The sequence below is a fragment of the Ictidomys tridecemlineatus genome, chromosome 12 (assembly GCF_052094955.1).
Source record: "Ictidomys tridecemlineatus isolate mIctTri1 chromosome 12, mIctTri1.hap1, whole genome shotgun sequence".
NCBI classification, from domain to species: Eukaryota; Metazoa; Chordata; class Mammalia; order Rodentia; family Sciuridae; genus Ictidomys; species Ictidomys tridecemlineatus.
Window position 1 is genome coordinate 114,316,155 of NC_135488.1, and position 13,436 is coordinate 114,329,590.

General features: G+C 46.2%; 1 protein-coding gene across 3 annotated transcripts in view; it reads right to left on the reverse strand.

Annotated features, from left to right (window-relative positions):
* Nucleotides 1-344: 344 nt before the first annotated feature.
* Nucleotides 345-13,436, reverse strand: part of Grhl1 (grainyhead like transcription factor 1) — a 48,393-nt gene continuing 35,301 nt past the window's right edge. For 2 of the 3 annotated variants that reach the window (XM_078029679.1, XM_078029677.1), the window contains 7 exons: nt 10,460-10,547; nt 8,970-9,109; nt 7,906-7,943; nt 5,740-5,831; nt 5,316-5,401; nt 3,051-3,115; nt 345-1,948 (listed from right to left, as the gene is read on the reverse strand). In XM_078029679.1, the coding sequence (XP_077885805.1) occupies nt 1,834-1,948; nt 3,051-3,115; nt 5,316-5,401; nt 5,740-5,831; nt 7,906-7,943; nt 8,970-9,109; nt 10,460-10,547 (624 nt within the window). In that variant the 3' untranslated portion in view covers nt 345-1,833. The remainder of the gene's footprint in view (nt 1,949-3,050; nt 3,116-5,315; nt 5,402-5,739; nt 5,832-7,905; nt 7,944-8,969; nt 9,110-10,459; nt 10,548-13,436) is intronic. The other variant, XM_078029678.1, reaches the window with a different exon arrangement.

The following is a 13,436-nucleotide window of genomic DNA, read 5'->3' on the forward strand; positions in this document are numbered from 1 at the left end:
CCCGCAGACCAGCTGCTGCCAGGGTCAGAGTTCCCTGTGCGAAGTTGGACTCTGCAGCCACTGACAGATCAGAAGCCGAGGCTGCAGGCAGAGGCTGGGCTTCTGGCCCAAAGAATAGAATGAAAACCCACAGATGTGACGGGCGGTCTACCAGGGAACGGACTTCACTGATTGGACTATGTTCATTAAAAATATGTTTTAGTGTCTCTCACATTTAGGCCCTGGATGACTTGCTCAGGACAGTTGTTTAAGAAATTCTCATGAATTAAAACATTATTGGTAGATTTTCAAACCAATGAAAGGATAAAGTTAAGCCGAATAACAGGAAATGACATATTACGAAATAGACATATAAAATTTAATCCCTTTGGTTTAAAACACATTTGCAATGACAAAATTAAAAATAAGACACAATCGATTTCATTTCATAAAACAAAATATAAAATATTGTTATGTGACCCGTGTCCCATGATATCTTAGAAAACCAGCAATTTAGTTCACATACTTCATTAGAATATTTGAACCTCTGAAGGTAACTATCAATCCTACTCATATAATAACCTATTCTAGTTCCCTGAACCTAAAGATACCCGTGATTTGTTATAAAATTACATTTTAAGTACTTCTGTGTATTTAAACAGGTGTACAAAATGCTCCCCTGCCACAGTAGTATAATTTCATAAATTCATGAATGCTTTCTAAAAGTAGTTAACATACAAGATAATCAAAGCTTAAAGGCTCTGAAACACGGTAAGAACCATTTCTTGTAACAGGAAGAGGAGGAAGAAATCCACTTGGAGCTACCCTGCTAGCTTCACAGTGATCGCGGCATGTGGCTGTAACTGTGCTCACTGCCCAGGAACACCCCGCCACCCGCCCGCCACCCGCCCACACAGCAGTCTCGGTCGCTTTTAACTTCACTTCTGAACAGTGCACACACCCACAGAGCAAGGTTCTCAATGGCAGACAGGGACTTTTGTCATTTGCGAAGATCTTGCTAGGCTGGGGAGCGGTGCTTGTGTCTGGGAAAACACAGCGTTCCCTCTGCTTAGTCCACGTTATCAAAAATAACTTAACCTGTTGTCTATGAAACTCTCTAAGGTAGATCTTACTGTGTATCTTCACCATCTGTACACAGATACCATTATTTATATATTATATATTTATATCAGACACGTATATACACATTTACAGACACACACCTTCAAAAAGATATTGCACTTATATACAATGCAGCTTTATCTTAATGCATTTCACACTGTGACCCATTTAGGTTCTTCCTAAGACAGGCAGCTGATATGTCCAAGGAAGTTGCAAAGTAAGATTCCAGTAACGTGCCCTAGTTAGTAAACATTTAATGGGGGACGAGAGGCTGAGGGAGGGGTGCACCCCTTTACTGCTCAGGGCAGCCGGAGTTCAACTGAGGTCAGGCAAGAGCACAAAATCCTCAAGTCACGCATACTGCTGTTCCTGACCCCACTAGTGCACAGAACCACTACTACTGTAGAGTAGACAAGGCAGAGATCTCAGTAGTTTGATAAATAAGAAGGTAGCAGGCACCCTAAAGGCTTCCAGAATCTGTTAAATCCTAGAATAAAATTTTCACTTTTAGTCCTAAGTATTTCAGAAATTCAAACATCATGATACATGGATTTTTCTGTCAACTGAAAAATGTCAACGTAATACATTAAATGCAGGTCCACTGCCAACTCAAAAGCAATCCCTTCCCCTGACAGCCACCTGCGTTTGCAAGGTGGGTGTCCAGGTCCCTGCAGTGGGCCAAACATCTACGTAACATCTCCATCGACCTCCCGGGGGCTGCAGGCCCAGGCCTTAGATCTCCGTCAGAGTGAGTTTGTATGATCCCCCGGCTTCCTCAATCTGCAGCTGGAAGGTGTCTTCATTGGAGTAGTGCTTCACAATGTTGTCATCCATATTCACCAGGATCCTGGGGAGGAGACCAATCTGTGTCAGCGTTCCTGGCTCTGGAGGGAGACCTGGGTTTAATGGCACTCGCTAGCTGTGACACAAGCCTGACTATTAAACTACCCCATGCCTCAACTGCCTCACTGACAATCACAGCCCACTGTGACAGCTGTGTTGAGAAGGAACAAGGAGGGAATCAAGTAAGCCCTTGCTGGATGCAAGCACATGGGTGGAGACAGGAAGAGGTCTGTGGATTACTGCCTCCTGCCAGGGGCACTCCTTCAATCCATGGCACCTAGTACACAGAACAGGCCTGCAGAGCGGCACTCAGTGGTCCAGCTTCAGAACACACATCGGTAAAACTCATCTCCACAACCTGAAGCCCCAGCTCCCAGACAACCTGTCTTCCCTGGCAAGTTATCCTAAACTAAAAATGTCAATTTCTGGACCTAGAAGAAAATGAGACGTGGGGCAGGGTGCTCAAGACAAAGGGCAGACAAAGGCTCTGCAGCCAGCGGAATCTGGGCTGAGTCGTGGCTGCACTGCCACCAAGCTGCGTGATTCTGGCCACAGCTCTCACGCCCTCTGAGCCCAAGGTGCCTAGTCTAGGGCCACAGGTAATGACACCATTCAGAAAGACACTGTGAAAACCAGATGCAGCAGCACATGAGTGCCCACTCTGCCTGGCTCCCTCACGACAGTGCGCAGGGAACGGAGGAGCTGCGTTTGACATCCTTAGCCAACTTCCTTGTGGCCCTGGGGTGTGCGCTGCTCACAGCTGCTACGTATGGGAACAGCAGATACAAATTGTACTTGAAAAACAATCCACAAAAGTGGACTTCAAGGTACATCAATTTTTTTTAATATATATATTTTTAGTTGTAGTTGGACACGATACCTTTGTTTTATTTATTTATATGTGGTGCTGCGGATCATACCCAAGGCCTCCCACGTGCTAGGCAAGTGCTCTTCCACTGAGCCATGACCCCAGCCTGAAGGTAGATCAACTTTAAGTAAAATAATTTGGTGAGAAAAACCACCCTGCGCATCAGTGTTTCTGGCTGTTTCTGAAGGGAACCAGTAAGTGTGTGAGGGAGAGGCGTGCACAGGGCCCCACTGCTCACCCTTTCTTGCACTTCTTGAATATTTTCCCAATCTTGTCCTGGGGAACATCATATTTGTCTGAGATCTAAAAGAGGAGAGAAAAATAATTACAAAATGTTTTCACAACTTTAAAAAACAAACAAAAATCCACCACACACACACACACACACACACACACACACACATACACACATACACACATATACCCAGTGACTCAATTTCCTTTTTTTCACTTGATTTTAGCCAAAAAGCCAAAAAGCAGTTCAACTACGTGGAGAAGACCCAACCAGGTCCTCGGGAGAGGGGTGGGCGCTGTAGTGAGGGTCCGTGGTCTCCCCTAATTCACACAGATGTCAACAGGCCTACTGAGGGGGAAACGTACCCCAGGACAAGGTTGGTGAATTACAGGGTCATGGTTGGTTCTTTCTTAGGCTTTATTTTCATAGAGCAGTTTAAGGCTTTTAGGAAAAAGGAGCAGAAAGCAGAGTTCCTGCGCATCCTCTGCACGTGCACACCGCCCATGGCTGCTGCATCTGGGCTGTCTCCGGAGTCCGCACCCAAGCCCACCGTTCACCTGAGCAGCGATGCCCTGCCCGGCCCTGCTGTCGCACTGCTCCTGTGCCATATTTGGGGTATAAAGGTGATCAGACCTTGGGGCGAGGACACACTGCTGACTCTAGATCGAATACCTTCCTCAGAAGTGCTGCCCACCATGCTGGGGCTGGGGTGAGGCTCTGCTGGGGCAGCACTGAGATGCCCCTCAGCCTGCATCCACGCACAGGGCTCGCCCTACAAACCAGCCCTCTTCCCTCCGCAGCACTAGGCAGCAATGCTCCACCTCCTGATGAAAGCCCAGCCCCAAGGAACACGAGCCGCTGCCCTCGGGAACCCCTTGGGATCTGTGAGTTACACGGGACAGCCATGCTCCACCCCTTTCATTTCACCTCTCCCTATAGTTTAGGGAATGCCGCATCCTTAAGAAATGGTAAAAGACGGTCACAGACAGGACAAGGAAGAAAAAGAAGGGAGAAAATGCAGGAAGCAGGAAATGACAGTGGGAATGGGGGTGCCGTCTCTGTACAAGCAGGAAGGGACACTAAGGGACCTGTGAGCTCCCTGACACCCTGGCCCCTCACCCACATCTTCATTGTGCTTTCTGTGCCTAAAAAGTTACATGTTAGTTTTCTTGCTTATTTCATTGTCTCTGTCTTAGGTGGATGGCAGGCCTCATTTGGCACTGTGTCCCTCCTTCCTGTGACTCCACTGACTAGAGCAGCACCTGGCACAAAGCAGCCCCTATAAAGATCTGTCAAATGAAGTCAACACAGTGCAGGTTGTCAGGGGCCTGGGGGTATATTTTAGTCCAATTATGCATCCCTTTGAGCTCAAAAACTTCCAGGCCCACCGTCACCTGAGGTTGGTAAGTTCAGGACACAGTGCTCATCCTCAAAGTTCAGCCAAGGGCAAAGCCAGGAGAGAACAATGCTACACCCTCCCTTCCATGCCCCTCTCTCACTGACATCCCCAGGGATACTGGGGTCAGTGGATCTCACTGATCGGTCCAGAATAAGGATTTCTGGTCATTATTGGCTGCACCTTCACATGCTCTCAAATATCTCCAGGCAAAGTCTTGAACAGCTCAGCAAGGATCAGGAGCAAAGGCCGACTTAGGAGCCACTGGGGGTTTCTTTTTGGTACTGGAGAGTAAACCAAGCAAGGGCTGCTCTACCACTGAGCCCCATCCATAGACCTTTTTATCTTGATACAGGGTCTCGCTAAATTGCTGAGGCTGGCCTTAAACTTGTGATCCTTCTGCCTCAGCCTCCCAAGTTGTGGGGATTACAGGGTTGTGCCATTGTGATGACTTCCACTATTTTTATGTATGATATTTTTAAGGTTTTACTAATTAAAAATAATATTTTAGCTTCTAGAGCATTTGCTGCATGGCAGTCTCCCTTTAACTAAGTATATAAAAAGTAAACTATTTTGTAGGCCCTCACAGATGCGTCCCATTCAGTAGAACACTCAAGGCCGGGCGATTCACCTACGACCCAAGGCCAGGCACATGGGTGAGAACCCCGCGTGGACAAGACAGATCTGCAAACAAAGGAGGACACCCTAAAGCTGTACAATGTGGCCACATGACAGGTACAAAGTGAGATCTGGAAAGGGGGACATAGGTCCCAGCACATGGAAACGCCTGGGTGGTGACAAATTGCTGGGATGGAATTCTATGTTGCGCTTGCTTCATGCTTAACAGGGATCCCACCACGTGTCCTACTTACAGCCTCCATTAAGCCCTTCAAAGATGGGGTCTTGAGCATCAGGGCATCAAAGACTTCTTCGGATTCCTTTCGAACGTAGAGAAGCACTAGCCCCAGCCAGAACAAGGAGGTAGAGAAGAGAATGAAGTATGTGATTAATTCACAGGAACAAAATATGAAAGCAGATCATGGGCTCCAGTTAAGATAAAAAGACACACCCGCAGCCAAGGCAGCAAACGTGAACAAGGTGACACCGTCCCAAGGTCACAGGCTGCAGCCTTCGCTCTGAACTCTATGTCTGTCCAGGCTCAAGTCAAGTGTCAAGTCTGACAGAAGAACACTCAAGGAATTCAAGTGGAAAAGATGTTTTTGTGCAATTTGTGCTGCTGACAGATCGGAGCTCACTGCTGGTTAGACCCCCACTAAGCCACAGACGCCAACACACCTCTCTTTGGTTCTTCTATCCGGGGCAGCTTAGCAGGAGTGGGGACAACAAAGTCATCTTCTGTTCCATACGGGCCCCTTTTCAAGGCAGATCTGTGGGCAATCAACAGTGCAGAGTTAGTGACTTCCACCTCCATTACCTGCATAAACAAAGAGTTTTAGTGAATATCACTGAATTTCATGGGCTCAGCGTCTTTGTTTTGTGGATGAAAAAATACTGAGGCCCAGGGCAAGATAACCACAGAGCCAGGACTCCCGGTCACTGGACGGCATCTCGGGGCCACCTGCTTGACATCCTGCTGCTCTTCACAAGACCAGCTGCCTGCTCAAGGGTGGAGAAAGTGGTATGGAGGAGACAGACAGGATCTGGGATAACGGGTGAGAGGGCATCTGGAAAGAGTGCAAGCTGAGCAGGAAAAGGCAAAGCCAGGCGGGCCTGGACAGAACACCAGGGAGGCCAGCTGGGAGGGAGGCCGGCTCACCAGTCAGCTGCATCAAGGGAAGAGGGAAGCTTCTTAATTTTGGTGAGACAGGCTGTGACCAAGGTGTGTAGTCACACTGCAGAGGACTCTAGGAAAGCTAGCCCGAGAGGAGATGGTGATTACCAGAGTGCATCTTCAGGGCTAACACAGTCGTGGTGCTCAGGGGAAGACAGGGGAAGAATGGATAGGAGAGTGCGGGGAAGGGTGTGCACAGGTCTCCCTGACCCCTGCCAAAGCCCGACAGGGAGGGCCTGAGGGTGAGGGGGAAAACATTCAAAGAGCTGAAGAACAGGAAAGTGTGGGCTTGGTTTTGACAGGACAATCAGCTCGGGAACTAGGGGAGTGGGGCTTAAAAATGCTGTGTCTCTCAGTTCCTAGCGCACAACAGGCATCCAGAGAAGGTACCTGCCTGGCCAAGAGCAAACACCAAGAGCAGAGGAAGCAGGGCAGGACTAGACTCTGGAGAGGAGGCAGAGTTGGCACGTGTGTGGGGCTGGGAGGGTCCCCGAGAGGACAGGAGGAGTCCTGGGAGTGGCCCCAAAAGGAAGGAAGGGAGGCTGAGGAGCAGATGCTGTCTGCCCTAGGCTCTGTCTGTCACTTGCACTTTTCTGTATTAAGACAAAAGGGGAAATTGAAACACCAAAACAGAACCTTTCCCTTCTTGAAAATTCAGTCCTAGAGCCACCAGGAAGGACAAGGGGCATGCACAGACAGGAGGGGTTGCACGGGCTCCTCTGCATGGGGCTTCCTGATGCAGGGGTCTGAACCCCAGCAGGGCGCCCACCAGGGAAGGGTGGTCTGGGGGTGGGCAGCAAGCCTCAAAGGCACATCCAGGTCCCATCCTGACTCTAAACGCCTTCTCCACTAGTGACAACCAGAGACTCTTGGAGAAGAGGCTGCTGCAGCTGGAGGGAAACACCTGAGTGCGCCAGGAGGGTATTGGGCCTCACTGCCCAACTCTGGGCAACCAGATGTCCAGGCACATGGCAGTAATGCATTACAACTTAAAGTGGGAAACTTTAAGAGTCCATACTGACACAAATAAATTGGTGAATAAATCTAAAATTTGGCAGGGAATGAGATATTTACAGAGGTACAATGTACATTATCCCAAAGCACCCACTACAAAAGGAGGACCTGTCACAGTAAGAGCCTGGCAGACGCCACACTTTGCTGTGGGGTTACAGTGAGCACTGGTAGTGAGCACTGGGGTGAACTGAGTGCCTCTGGCAGGATGCCCGAGGACATTGTCACCACTAGGAGGGTCTCACCAAGGTGCCCAGCCTCAATCTGACACGAGGCCCATTGAAGACACTCCACAAAACAACTGGTTTCCAGTCCACAAAAGCATCCCCCAGGAGAGTTGAGGAAAGGCCAGGACTGTTCCAGACCAAAGGCAACTGGACACTCATGACCTCCCCGACAACGTGGTCCTGGACGGGCTCCTCTCCTGTTGTGAAGGATTCCTGGGTCTAAGTGAGGGTGAATATCCTGGCTATCTGGGACATGCAGACGTCCCTGTTTGAAGGACGCACACATCACAGGACTTGGGAATGACGGGCCACTGGGTCAGCAGCTTATTCTCAAATGGCTCAAGGAAAACCGAGTTCTTCATTGTACTGTCCTTGCAGAGATTGTTTCAAAATAACCAAGTTTATTAAAGCAAAACAAAATATAAATCTTACCCTTCACCCTCCAATTCCTCTGAGGCAATGGGAAGAACCTAAGACCAAAACACAGATTGCTTGTCAAACAGATGTGTAGAACGTTTCAGGCCATAAATGAATTAATCCTAAAACAAGAATAATTTTGAATTTGACCAATCTAACATCAAATCCTTTTTTAAAAATATATCAAGTCCTTTAAGTTTTATTTTTCAATGCCCAGATTCTTACAGACACCTCGAACTTCTCTAACTCAGGGGCTGGCACACTGTGGCCTGTGGGCCAAATCTGGGTCCAAAGCTTGCTTATATAAGTAGCTACAGAAACAAAACCACCTATTCATTTCTACATGCGAATGGCAGAGCTGAACAGCACAGCAGAAATTTTAGGACCAAAAGCCTAAAATTTTGACCACCATTTCACTCTTTACAAAAGTTTGCTGGCCCCTGCTTACCCCAAAGCTTTCCATTAGAAACGGAATATGTTGGCAATGGATTCTCAAGAACTCTGAAAAGTCCTTGTAGTCCTCACAGATCTACCTGTGATATGCACGGACAGGTGTCTTGGTGATATTTATCTGAGCTCAGCATAAAAAGCAAGTGCCACTCTACTGAAGTTTCTGTCTCTCCGGTAAGCTTCTGCCACAAAGCAGGGTGTGACCATTTAAAAAATTCAGCATTAAGTGCCACGACATGACCATCCTGCATGTGCCAACAACCATGAGAAGAGCCTCGGGTGTTCTTCATGCTAGCCAGGCCACCTGGCATAGGTGCCTCCCTAGGGAAACTCACAGGATAGACCGCAGGTCTGATTATGTTGCTATTCTAGAATCCTTCAAATGACCTGGGTGAGTGAGAGAGGGAGTGAATGCAAGCACAAGGAAGCTGACAGGTCTCGTCCTGCATGTTCAAGTCAACAGAGCTTCACACGTATTACTGCATGGGCATCACGTCACCACAGCTGACGGTCCGTGCAGCTGGTGAACAAGTCAAGCTTGCTGAAGTCTGGCTCCTATTTACCATGAACAATGCCCCCCAAAATCTTTTTGCCATGCTTTGCAGCGTCCCGGGACAGTGGCTACCTACATGAGTGCCCCGCTGCAGGTTGGCAAAGTGCACATCAGGAATAAAGAGGACAGGCTGAGTATCCAGGTCAAGAAAGGGCTTGAACACCGTGATGTCCATCCGCTTGTGTGAGGGAAGCAGTGGCACTTTGGCATCAGAAACTGAAAGAAACAAAATGAGGAAAGTGACATCAGCAGATGGCATCTGCCAGCTGGAAGCAGGCCATAGAGCAGCTCCTTCCAAGTTTGAGCAGTGACATCAAAGCCCCGTAGGAGATGCACTAGGAGAGTCACTGCTTACGTAAGCGAATTTGTTGTCTGTACTTATAATACAACCACTGAACATCTTATCAAGACCACCAGAAAAAGATATCTTTGAAAACAAACAGAGACACATGAATACAGAAGAACTGGAACAGGGAGGGGTAAAGCATATTTAGTTTTTATCTGAAAGGCTAAAACTTACCATATGAACAATTTGGAAGTAATTCTACTTTAGTCATCCTTATTAGCAATTTACATTCTAATAGCAACACACCCTTTGACTTTGGAACATATCAAGAGAATCAGCACTGAGCTTAAGAGTGAATTTGACTAGTTTTTAATTTAGTAATTATGGACTCCATCCTCCCCATCATCTGGTCCTGATGAACTCAGTTGCGAAGTTTCCTAGTTCATTAGCTGCTCTCCCAAGTGGCACTTGGAGGCTGCACTTTGGTGCCAGTAGGAGAATCTCATCCACGTGGTGTAGGGCTGACAGAACGTCTGGAAGCCCATATCACAGATAAACACCCCTAAGCACAGAGCAGCACTTTTCCCTTTTTAGCTTCTTACAGACAGGAGTTTGTAAATATGCATATTAATCTCACTTAAAACATGAGAGAGAGAGAGAGAGAGAGAGAGAGAGAACAAATGCTTTCCAGGTGGAAGGTCCGGGGGAAGCCCTGTAGATGCTGCAAATGTTAGATTACACGTGTGAAGTGGTCCTCATTTGGAATCCAGACACCCCGAATCTCAGGAGGTATTACTATTTTTACGAATGGAAACAAGCCCCAACTTCAGCAGCTGCTCATGGGCAACATGTATTATTTTTCAGAACTGAAACCGAACCTGAACCCAAACTGATAGCTAAATGAGCCTGAGCTCGGGGCTGGAGTTGTGGCTCAGCGGTGGAGCGCTTGCCCCTCACATGTGAGGTGCTGGGTTCGATCCTTAGCGCCACCTAAAAATTAAAAATGGGTTTACTGTGTCCAACTACAACGAACACAAAATATTTTTAAAAATAAATAAGTAAAGGTATTGTGTCCACCTACAACCAATATATATATATTTTTTAAAAGAGCCCGAGCTCTGGAAAATCCCCCACGTGCAGCTCTTCAGGTCCAGCCACTCCTCTCCGCTGCATCTGCTGCAGGCAGCCTCGCTAGCGCATCCCAGCCTCCCGCGCCCACCACCACCCGCCACCACAGCTCAGCCGCACAGGCGGGCGCAGCCTGGAACGTCTCTACTTACAGGAGTTGCCCTGGGAGCTGGGGTCAGGACACTTGCCTTTTCTTTTGCTCTGCTTTCGTTCTTCATCCCTGATTTTCCGCTCAGCTCCCTGCAGGTCAAAGGAGAAAAGATGGGATTCCATGAATCTGATTCTGAAATATTTAGCACTTATCCTGATCAACGGGGGGGGGGGCGGGGGGGGGGCCTCTCTCCTCTCTGGAGGTGAACTCTGTTACTTATTATATTCATGGGGCTTCTCACAGTCATTTCCTCTAAAAAGCCTGATCTTAAAATTACTTTTAACTATGTGAAATTGATTACATTGAATCATATTCATATTATAACATCATAAATAACCAACATTTCAAAAAGAAATAAAACAAAACTTCTTTCAGTAATAGACATAAACAGGCTAAATGAAAAGCTGAGAAAATCGGCTAATGCACACGCTGACTGCAGGGATGTGAGTGCCTTTTCCCACTGTCCAGGAGGAAAAGAAAACCAAAGGAAAAATAGGTTGATCTTCTTTTCAAATGCACTCTCCTATGTGAGCCATGCAACTGTTGAGAGCTAGATTCTGTCCAAGAACTGGGCCTCCACTGATGCAACCAGCTGTGATTCACAAAAGCAAAGACGAAATTACAAATCTGCATGATCACTTACGAGAACAAGTGTATTCTGAATTCTATAAAAAGAACGCATTTGTACTATGTACATCAATTATACAAAGAGTGACAGTGCCATACAATGGAATCCACAAAAATTTTAGAATGAACTATATTAATAAACATGAACTAAAATTAAGTGATTAGATATAACAAAAACATAACATTTAGTCATCTTGCTTGATTTATTGCTGTGTATTTCTGCATGACACAGATTTTTTTTTTAACACAATTTTCCAGTTAAGTTGGCTAAAGAGAGGAAATAAAAATCTTCACAGTGATCTTGGCATTATTACATACAAAAATACCTACAACACAAAGTCACTTCTGCTTACTCGAGAGGGTACTGATATCCTAACATGTTGCTGGTAAACATTTTATAATCACCTGCTTATAACAATTGCTACGCAATAAGACAGACATTACCTCCCTGACATTGAAAAGCAGGTCAATGTCCCCAGTCTCCCAGCCACTACTGTATGGTGTTGGTCTGCACAACAGTCCCTTCTAAGAGTCTAACAATAACTTCATTTCAATGATAAAGTGTTCGTCCTAAAAGGTGGTTTTACAAACGAGGATATTCCTCCTTCTTTATCAGAAGAATCCGTAGAGAATGCTAAGGAACTGCTACTTCTATCCAAAATGGAGTGACAGACCAGATTTATTCTCCACCCTGGAACAATGGCAAAAACCAGGTAAAATGCATGAAACAAGGATTGTTGCACAAACAAGGTGAGCCCTTCTTGCCTTCAGCTTGCAGGCCCTGACAGGAGGAGCAGGATGGAAAGAGACCAAAGAGGAAGGAGCTACGAGAGCCCCAGGGATCCACAGAGGCCCCGGGGTATTGGGCAAGTCTGCAGGCACACAGGGGCAAGGAAATTACCCAATGCCCTGGGAAGGGGGGGCACATCCGAAAATGTTAGCGAAACAGCACCTGAAACTCACATAGGACCAAAAATAGTGCTTGTTCCCAACAAACTGGGGAAACTCACAACTCACAGCATGTTGAATAGGATCTGCTTGAAAATCTCACCCAGGGGTGCAGAATAATTAGCCTGACACTGAGCCAGGCTCCAGACCCACCTAACAGATCATAAAAAGAAGAACTGAAAGGATAAGGCTGTTTCCAAGAAGTTAACAAGGTCTAGTTCAAGAAAAGTCACAGGAATACAAAAATGACCAGTACCACACAAAACTCACAAGGGGGAATATCCAGTGGAACTGTCAGGCATGCAGAGAAGCAGAAAAACACGGCTGGAATAGGACAATCCAACCTCCAAAGCCACCCACAACTGACACTAATATTAGACAAGGATACTACAAGTTATTGTAACAGCACCCCATATGTTCAAAAAGCCAGTGGAAAAAACTAAATCTAAAAGATCCAACTTGAACTTCTAGAGAGGAAAACTACCTCGTCTGACACAGAAAATACGCTAGCTGGGATTTACGGCAATTTCGACCTGGCAAAAAAACCTGTGAACTTGAGACAACAAGACAAACATCCAAAATGAAACAGAGAAACAACAGTCCCTTCAAAAGAAAAGGTCATCAGTGAACTCTGAGGGAACCTCAAGTACCCTACAAATGTCTAAGTGGAGACCGCAACAGAGGAAGAGCAGCACATGAGCTGGAAGAAACAACTGTTGAAAATTTTCCAAAGTTAATGATTTTCAACAAATTCAAGAAGCTCAACGAATTTCAAGCACAAGAAACATGAACAAATCATAACCAAACCGCTCAAGAACAGTGATAAAATCTTGAAGACATTCCCAAGAAAGAAGACATTATGTACAGAACAAAGACATGGAGGACCAGGCTTCTCATCAGAAACCGCATCAGACGGAAGACAGCGGAGCAGCCTCTTAGGAGCACGGGTGGGAAAAGAGTCAACCTGGACTTTTATACCCAGCAGGAAGAGTCTTCAGAATACAAGATGAAATAAACACTGGTGGAAGGAGACCCTCATCGTTATACAAAACACATGTATGAAGATGTGGGGAAAACAAAAATAAAGAACAGCGTTACCTTAGATTAGGTAGAGGGAAGTGATGGGAGGGGAGGAGGGATAGGAAGGATAGAAGAATGACACGGCATTATTATTACTGTGGGTATATACGTGACTGCATGACCAATATGGTTCTGCAACCTGTACACGCAGAAAAATGAGAAATTATATCCCATCTGATTCAAATGTATGAAATATCAGTCATTGTACTGTCATGTATAACTAATTAAAACAAATTAAAAAACGGAAAAAAATTAATGCTAATAAAATTTTCCTAATAAATCATGAATCTGAGAAATTCATGTTTGAGAACAAAAAAAAAAAA